The 9,806-nt window shown below is 36.8% G+C and overlaps 2 protein-coding genes across 3 annotated transcripts; one reads left to right on the forward strand and one right to left on the reverse strand.

The window, feature by feature from the left end:
* The first annotated feature begins 1,712 nt into the window (after positions 1–1,712).
* On the forward strand, positions 1,713–4,522 carry LOC109984785 (olfactory receptor 13H1-like). Its single transcript, XM_065960716.1, has one exon. It carries the CDS (start codon positions 2,033–2,035, stop codon positions 2,966–2,968), a length of 936 nt encoding a protein of 311 aa, XP_065816788.1. The 5' UTR covers positions 1,713–2,032; the 3' UTR covers positions 2,969–4,522.
* A 109-nt stretch (positions 4,523–4,631) lies between these two features.
* Positions 4,632–9,806, reverse strand: chrna10a (cholinergic receptor, nicotinic, alpha 10a). Of its 2 annotated transcripts, XM_065960714.1 has the most exons (6): positions 9,585–9,806; positions 8,540–8,685; positions 7,924–7,950; positions 7,567–7,721; positions 6,209–6,741; positions 4,632–5,527 (listed from the first exon to the last, which is right to left on the reverse strand). In XM_065960714.1, the coding sequence occupies exons 1-6, from the start codon at positions 9,643–9,645 to the stop codon at positions 4,854–4,856; spliced, it is 1,596 nt and encodes a 531-aa protein (XP_065816786.1). In that variant the 5' UTR covers positions 9,646–9,806; the 3' UTR covers positions 4,632–4,853. The 2 variants fall into 2 exon arrangements, with proteins under 2 accessions (XP_065816786.1, XP_065816787.1); XM_065960715.1 differs by lacking the exon at positions 7,924–7,950.

The raw sequence follows: 9,806 nt of genomic DNA on the forward strand, positions 1-9,806 counted from the left end.
TTTTTTTTATTTTCAAACCAAACAAATCTACCATAGGTGGTTCATGGGCTGCTTCTACAAACAAGTCCAGTTACTGGCTGGTGACCTTTAAAACTCAGCAAAAAACCTCTGCATGCCATAAAAGAATCATCAGCTCCCTGAAGTTGTTGGGACATAGTTCATCTCTTTTTGGCCTATTCCAGTGAAGCAAATTCTCAATAATGGCTGCAGGGGGAAATGTATTTGTCAAAAGTCACAGTGATCTCTCATGAAACATTTCAAGGCCATAAATCAAGATTTACGCAGGCAATCTCGAGGTGCAAAAAGCTGCAATTCCTGCTTTTTAAACAGAATAGAATATATAGAATAGAATTACTTTATTGATCCCAAACTGGGAAATTGTGGTGTTACAGCAGCGGGTTATCCAATACACAATATTAGTAAAAAACACAATGTTAGCAAATCTAAACATAATGTAATATTAAATACAAAGTAAATAAGTACTAAAAAATATCAGAACTAAGAATGTGAATATATAGAACCAGGATTTAACTAAGCATTACTAGTCTTAAATAGGAAGATTAAATATGGAAGATTAAATTCAAATGTGCAAAAAACAAAGTCGTAAATGGTTGTAAATTAAATATGAAAGATTAAATGTATGAAAGATTAAATGTAAGTGTGCAAAAAAACAGAGTCGTAAATGGACAGTATTGACAAAAGTTAAAGTGCATGACAATCATAAGCAGAAACTATACAATATAACAACTTAGAAATGTAACCGTTATTTAAACATGGTAATTAACCCATTGAGATTGGGGAGCTTGTTTAGCTCATGTTGTAGAGCAGGTACCAAATGAAATTAAGTTCTAGCGAAAGTTCAGTCAGGAAGACTACTAGTGTATTCTTCATGCTGGTTTTCCTGTTCATTCTCATACTGTGTTGCATTCACCGTCCCACACTCGCTCACTAATTTACCTTCGTTCATCAGCTGTTCTCCTGACTGAATGACAGCTTTTTAATTACAGCAATACATCTTTTTATAATCACGTGATATGTGTCTAGATGTCAAGTTGCCACATTTAAATAAAAACAAAATAAAAAGAATCAATCAAACACAAAACTAAAGTGTTTCTCCTTGTCCTAACAAGTTACTCCATAACAAATTGAGTACATCGTTGCATTAAATGCTTTAAACAATAATTACAGTTCTACATGCTCAGAAACAGCATTGTCAGCAAATATCCTTAATTCACTTTAACAACTTAATTTGGTTAATCTATATAATTTCTTGAATTTGGAAAAGGCCTATTTTCTCAAATCTCTGTTGTTCAATAAATGCTTGGTTATTTTCTGTCTATAATTATGTTCCTCAGGATATACAGTAGAAGCCCTGGACTTTTGTTTATCAATTTATTTCTTTATATATTTCCCACAAAAGCACACTGATTTGAAATAAGACTGACAAACATGACTTTCCATTTCAGATCTAGACAGTTTTGTTGACACATTCATGAATCTGAGTCGTCAAGAAGTTGATTTATGTGCACAGATGTGTTAGATTTGACCTCAGGGCCCTTTGGAATTAGACTTGGCCATTACTCTTCAACGCTATGTCAAATGTTTGCCACACTATAAAAGAGATGAAGATCTACTGTACCTGATGAGTCAGAATTTCTGTCTCCACAGGTGAGTTGGTGATATTGCAGAGGGAGTTGTGTGGCAGTCAAATTGAAACACTGTGAAAAGAGCTGAAAGCATTTATTGTATAAATGTACATGATAATAATCAGAATCGTTGTGGTTTAACATTTTGTTACTTCAATGTACATAAAGTATCTCTATGCCTGATTTTATGTTTCAGGTAGAGTTGCCCTATATTTCAGTATTTGTTCATGAGGAGACTGAGAACGTAATACGAAGGTACTGGTTTTAGACTCAAAGTGTTTTTGATTTTGATTTAGTTCATTGACGCTTTCATCCTGGAAGTTGTTTGGTATTTTGTGAATTGTTCATCTTGTTATCTCTTTTAGGATTTCATATAATTAAACAGAATGAAAAGCAACATGACAGTTGAAGGTGAAATCCTTGAGATCCAAGGCTTTGACATAGCACCAGAGTTCACGCATCCTCTCTTTTTCTTACTGCTGTTTGTTTACTTCACCCTGCTTTTTTCCAACATTGGAGTCCTTACGCTTATCATCACTGAGAAGAGTTTGCACCAGCCAATGTACATGCTTTTCTGCAACCTGTCTGTCAATGATCTGATCGGTAACACAGTCCTGCTGCCTCAGCTGATGGCTCACATCATTTCAACAGAACGCTTTGTCACCTTCAGACAGTGTGCGGTTCAAGCATTTTGCAGCCATACGTTTGGATCTGCTTCACATATGATCCTCGTCATTATGGCAATAGACAGATATGTTGCAATATGTCACCCTTTAAGGTACAGATCAATTATGACCACCAAAGCCGTGATCGGGCTGTCTGCTACAGCATGGGGGGTGTCTCTACTGCTCGTTTCTGTTTTGATTGGTCTCACAGTGAGGCTGTCTCGCTGTAGATCACTCATTCAAAATGCTTACTGTGACAATGCTTCTCTGTTCAAACTTTCCTGTGACGATGTATCAATCAACAACATCTATGGACTCTTTTTCACCGTGCTGCTGTTCAGCTGCTCACTGGGAGGCATAGCTATCACCTACTTTCGGATAGCTCTCATCTGCTGGATTAAGAAAAACAAAGAGTTGAACAACAGAGCGATGCAGACGTGTGCCAGCCACTTGGTTCTTTATCTTATAATGCTGTGGTCAGGCTTTTTAACCATCATATTACATCGTTTCCCAGATTACCCAGATCTAAGGAAGATTGCATATATTTTATTTCATGTGGTCCCGGCAAACTTAAACCCAATCATTTATGGGATGCATACGAGGTCGTTAAGAGATAAAATCATTCAAATAATGCAGAGAAAAGTGACTACAACGTAACTCCTTATGTCCTCTGATTATGCTTAACTTAAAGCTTGAACATAAGGATACACATATTTAATTTGTCTCTCTTGTTATATATGCTCTAAAGCCTATTTTTGACTTGACCATAATATATATTTTAAACAGGGATGCCTGATTAAGTTGAAATCTATATTTAAGTTTCAGTTCACCAGGCTGAATTTTTATAAATATGTAAAACCCCTGATTTTCAAGATCTGAAAATCAGAAAGAGACGAGAACAACACAAAATCAAGAAACATCCTTGCCATATTTATGCTAATGCTGTGTTGTTAATGGCAGTAGTTCATGAACCATAATGTGTGCAGACTTTTACCAGCTCCTCTGTGCTTTATCCCCGTAACAAGCAATCACCAAAATGTTGTGTCTTCATGCAAAAATGTTGTGTTTTGATTTGTGTTCACTCATGTTTATTGTTGAAAGTGTATATGATAAATCACAAAGAAAACAAATTAACTTCCCCTTTCCTTAACTATTTAAATCATGTGGAATAATAAAGTTGCATACATCAATTATTTTGTCTTCAAACTCTAAAGGATGAATAATATATCTTAAACTTAACCCAAATTAATAGAATGCTATTTATTTTTTTTAAATCAACATGTAACTTTTCTTTTAATATATATATGACTGATGCATATTTTCTTTTATATTTGTCTTCTTTAATGGCAATAAGAGGATGTGTTACCTGTTTTTTTAAAGCCTGCAAACGTATAACAACTGCCTGCCTTCACAATATTTGAAGTAGTGAATCCTGCAAGATTAGATCAATTTTATTTCTTTATAAGAAAGAAATGCAATTAATATTCCCAGAAATTCGATTGATGTCTTCCCTTCATGTTTGCTGTACTGAGAATGTATTTCAGTGGTGTACCCCTCCATTACTTGATCTCTTCATTAATCAAGAAAAGTAATTCAATAATCACGACAGCTCTTAGATTCATATTTGTTAAAAAAGCACTTCTCCTCGTCTCTGAATTGATGGGCAATTCACTTTTCTGTAAACACTTTTTTAATCAATGTACAATGTGAGTAATCATTTCATTTTCCCAGTTATTCAGCTTAAAGGTTCATTTGCAACATAAAGTCCCAGGGATAATACTGTGTACATCACAAGCAATGTTATAGTGATGACGCAGGGGATTTAAGAGATAATCCATGTGAGTTACATATTTACAGATTTTGTTCTGGTTGTATTTACTATTAAACTGACTCTCCTGTAAAGTCAAGAGACCCTCTTTATTGATGTCATGGTACTAGTCTGTTTATTGATGTATTTTCTATTTTAAGTTAAGACTTTATCAAAATAGAGCTGTCTCTGGACCTACAGTATCTAAAACCCTGATAACATTCCCGGGAGACTGAGGCCTCAAACACTCTTTTTTTGCGAGTTGTTTGTTGTATTATTGTTGTTTTCTGCTGTAGAAATAAAATACTGGGTATATTTCAGTACTTTTAAAGGCTTTTCTCTCTGAAGGAACAAATATCCATAACAGATAAATAAATAAATTGTGTAAAACTACAATGAATTTCATATTTTTTTATCACTTCTGTATGCTGCTGAATCCTTTGACTTTTGATGTCAGGGTAAACGTGATGAATATTGCTGTACAGGGTAATAATAATAATAATAATCAATATGTCATTTATATAGAACAAAAGCATTTATTTACAAAAACAATTTATTGGTAGAACTTTGTAATGTTCACAAATTGTACTAATATTCAGGGATTCAATCAACCATAGGGTCTAATTCTACTTACAGTGAAGACTAAAGGACAGACACTGTCTCCATAAAGGAGCAATCGGAAGAGGTTTGGGATGAATGCAATCTGAATAATCATTAAATATAACAATCTCTGTGTCAGATGGCTTTTCCCATGATTAGGAGACTCATTAAAAACACCATAATGAAAAATAACCACATGAAGAAGCGGTCTAACACTTTGGCCACTTTCTTCCACTCCCCCGTCCGTTTCTGCGTCGCCCTCTGATCTCTGTAACAGTTTGCTATGTACTCAATGTTTCGCAGCAGCTGCCTCTCGTCGCAGGTAACCTCTCTGTCTTTTTTTTCTCCATCACTCACTCCTCCTTTCCTGCATCTCCTCTTAGCCCCCGACTCTCCACAGTCCATACTCATGTAGACGCCATTCTTCCAAGCGCTGTAGTTGTTGGTCGGGTTCCTTCCCATTGAGCCCAGCGGACTCATCATCTGATCCATGTCTTCTCTCTCCTCCGCTGTCTCTTGTCCTCCCTCCATTCTGAAGACACAGTCGTCTCTGCAGGGTCCCACCTGCCCGTTCATGGTGCAGTTGTTGTTCTTCACAGGCGGAGGATCTTGTCTCTCCGCCTGTGGAGACATGCAGTTCTCCCCGACTTCATAAACGAAACACATTCTGGCCATGTGCTGCAGGATGAACGTCTTGGCCCACTTGGGAACAGGTTTGGCGTCTGGCCCACAGTGGTGAACGTTCATGATGAAGATGGTCAGAGCAGTGGAGGCTGTGATCATGGTCATGGTTGCAATGTAGTACTTTCCTGTGAAAGTAAACAAGACAAGGACACATAAAAAGACTTGTAACACAAAGTTTTCACGAATGTGGGGATCTGACCCCACTTTTGTGCCTTTAACCAAAAATGGCAGGTAACTAAGTACAAATCATTTTTCACTGTACTTAAGAAGAGTTTTAAGGTATCCGTACTTTACTTTAAGCTACTGTGAGAAATTTTTGTTTTTTGTCAATATTGGCTTTTGCTGATCCTGCCCTGAGAGAAAATATCTCATCTTACCTTGAAGTAACAATTTCTTTTTTTTTTTTTTTAAAGGCTTATATTTTAAACTAAATACATGGAAACACATTGAAAAGATGGTCCTTGGTGAAGGAATCTCAATAACCCAGGGAAATACAGACAGTGTTGGAATGGTTAAGCTGAGTAAGACATTCCCCATACAACTTATTTGCAAGTGGAGCAGAGTTAATGTTCATGTTTTTAGGAAGTTATTTGTTTTCTTTTTTGAATATGGTTAGAATGATTTTAGTATTTTTGTCTCCCAAATACGGCAAATATATCTTAAAGTGCAGAAAGCACTGGTAGAAATATTGTTTCAAAGGCTTCTTTTTGTCTTTATAGTGTTTTACCATACTTTTCATTTTAACTTTAAAGAGGTTACATATATTTCTGCTTTAATGTGTGTACTTTTGCCGCCTCTACTCTTACCAATAAGCGGCACATTCTCAGATGGAGGCATGATCTCTGCAACCAGGAGCTGAAAGACAGTGAGCGCCAGCATCACGGTGACACCCAGAGACACCTTCTCTCCAGAATCAGCAGGCAGGTAGAAACCCAGCGGAGCCAGGAAAGAGATCATCACACACGGTATGAGCAAATTGAAGACGTAAAATGAGGCTCTCCTCTTCAGCTTCAGCGTGTATGTCACGTCAGGGTAAGGGTCGGCGCAGCAGCCATACTGAATAATGTTCTTCTTAGCTGGCATACCCATCACCACCCACTCCACATTGTCCACCAGGTCAGCCAGGTCGGCGCTCTCCATGGCGTTCAGGATGTCAAGCTGGTTTCCGTTGTAGGTCCAGGATCCGTACGTGAACCTGCACTGCTGAGCATCGAAAGGGAAGAAAGACACGTCCACTTTGCAGGAGCTCTTTGTGATAGCCGGTGAATCCCATGTTATCTGGCCATCATGACGGATCACCACATTCGTGTCCATGGAGCCTGTGAAATGGTCATCAGCACTGAAATACAAAAGGAACTTGTCTAGAGAGGAAAATCAGCCCCACAGTGTTCACATTCAGATAAAGAGAAGCTGTCATTTACTGGAGTGAATGGAGCGTGATTACAAAATTAAAGTTGATCAGGACATAAAGGCACAAGTACGCCAACTGGAGAAGGAGTCAACACATTTAGAGGAGCTGAACTCATTCCTCAGAGTTGTGTCTGCATTTTATAACTCTTCAGTAATGCTTAGTGTTTGTGTGTTTTGATGTTCCAGTACCAATTGTCCTTCCCAATACAGATTCTGACACCAATACTTGGGTAAAAAACACACATTTTTGTTGGGAAAAAAAAAAGTTTGACTGAAATTACACTCTACACTTAAATGATAATATACCTGAAACATCTGGACCTTTTGGTTATCTCATAAATGATGGTATCAGATCTGTGCTACTGGTATTCTTTCCAGTGCCTCATTAAGTAATTTAGGTTATTTTGGAGGCTGGCACTGATGCTGATATGCTCCTATGAGTAGTAGCAAATGATAGTAATCAAAATATGATCATGAGAGGCCTCTTTCACGCTGCACTTCTTTTCTCCTTTCTAGTTGTCTTTCTCAGGAAATACCTCGGATTTTAATAATGTAGTAACTTTAGTATTATCATGTTTTTTTTAATTGTCAGCTGTATTTATTATATTATAAGTAATTTCACTGGTGTATAAAAGCAAACACAGGCCTGTACATTCCTATAAATAATGCTTTTAAGGAAAGTGCAGCTTGTGCCCTCTATTGACCAACATAAGCCAAACAAGTGAATGATAAACCCAATACCAGTCCGACCTACTTGTTATATAGGACTATATCAGGTCTCCATACATAACTACTAGGTATGCGGATGGTATCGAGTCCATCGTAATCATCTTTATTCCATTTGAGGTGTGCATCAACCCATACTTGCCGTATCCATAAATATGCAGTCAAAATTTGGTTTCGCTCATCCTGTAACATATTGAACAATTTAAGAAAATATCAGACAACAACAATGGGCCGTATAATAAATAAACAGAATATCATCTCAAACTAAACAGATATAATGCCCTGGTCCATATTCATGCGGCGGTTAATTTCCCTTATGATCATGATCGGGAAAGGAAACACAAAGCTGTTAAGGTTATGGATCCATCTGTTCACTGTGATTCACCTTGAAAGACACAAAAACATGGGGAATCTGTGAAAAAAAAAAAAAAAGAATTCACAACCTGATTGATAAGCAATTGAAATGATAATGTTTCATGAAAAACTATTTTAAGATAATACAACATTTTGCAGCTCATTAGCTACTGTAAGACACTAGCTAGAGTTAAAGTTTAGTCACTTATTGTCAAATATTTGATTGTTAAGAGTAATGATGCGAAAGGTCTGAATTCTTAACTCACAGTAATGTTAGACTATGGTGTGTTTTAGCTATAGGAACAAATTGCTTAGAGTAATGTTGGCTTTAACTACTAGAAAGCTAAAAGGTATGGTTAGAGTGTTTACATTAGCTGTTGTCAAAGTGGCTTATGTGTTATTTTATATATTCTGATGGTTAAAATGATTATTATATACGATGTGAACTGTAAATGTGGCTCCATAACTGATACAATTATACAATCTTAAAACAGTAATGATTCCCAGGTTACTTATGAGCTTCTCACCTTTGGTGTTACAGAGCTAAATTGCTGCTGTGTGATTATGGTGAATTGATGAGCTTTGTTGATGTCTGCACAGATTATTTTTCTCACACATAATCCTGTTGTGACGTGTGTGCACTTTACCATGTCAATAATTTGTGACAGTGTAACCTGCAGGGTCACATTCAGTATGAAGTTTGTGTCCTCCACTGGCCTCAGAGCACTGGTGTAGTTGGTGAACAGGTCATTCAGGAGCTTCTGAGCATATGTCCCATGAGCACCCCGACAAGCTAACAGGGAGAGACAAAATGTAAAATCTATTTCTATCTGAGAGGATTCTGGCCAGTAGAAACTACAGCAATGGATGTTGACGTAGGAAGAAAGGATGAACAGAAAGAAAATGTAAGAGAAAATGTGATGCATGACAGATGGTGTGAGGGGACAAAGAGGATATCAGGCTAGATTTCCCTTTCTGTAAAGCCTTAGAAAGAGATCAGGCAAATCTGAACCAGCAGTGACTCTCTCTGTTCAGACTTTGTACATAATGTTAAGTATGTGTCGATTGAACATTTAATCCATGAAGACATGACATATGAATCGAAATGAACATGAACGAGGAGGTTAAACATCCATGTGATGTGAACGCTGATGCAATAACAGACCGCCCTTAAATGGCATCTTTAGATATGCTCATTGTTTTTTTTTTTTTTAGGAAATCAGTCATGCCACTACTCTGTTCCACTTTTCCTACAGGTTTTGAATATGGAAACCTTATCATTTATAATATAACCTCTTTTTTTCCAGTGTCAACTATGGATATGGTCCAGCCAGATGTTGACTCTGAAATGCTGTAAAGCCTCTGAGCTCAATACAAAGAGAGTCTGGGGGATTATAATAATAGTAAATCCCTGCACAACTGGCTACAAGATACAGGTTCGGGGCAAAAGCTTTCGTGGAAGAAGACTAGAATTAATAATTAAAAATAAATGTGTAATAAACTTTGATTAAAACAATAAATTAGTACAATTGACAGGTGATACTACACCCTTGACACTTTTCTTGCCACAGTGTTTTTCTAGTTTTCCTTGTATTAACTTAAACCACAACTAACTGCAGGCAGAAAAATATATTTTCTCTCAAGTCAACGTTAATACCACATTAAATAAACATAAAAATATTGTAGACTTACTTGGCAAAAGACAGACACTTAGAAGCATGCATGATAAAGTTTGGATTCTCCATCTTTTCATCTTGCTGAAAACAAATTACTTCGATCAAAATGCCATAGGATCTATCCTGTTAACAAATGTAATTTACTACAAATTTTAAAAAGAAAGAAAAAAAAGATCAGCCTGATAGAAAACGGATGAAGCTACTCCGCATTTCAAGCTGCACATGAAGAGCCAAACTA

Source organism: Labrus bergylta, chromosome 11, assembly GCF_963930695.1.
Source record: "Labrus bergylta chromosome 11, fLabBer1.1, whole genome shotgun sequence".
NCBI classification, from domain to species: Eukaryota; Metazoa; Chordata; class Actinopteri; order Labriformes; family Labridae; genus Labrus; species Labrus bergylta.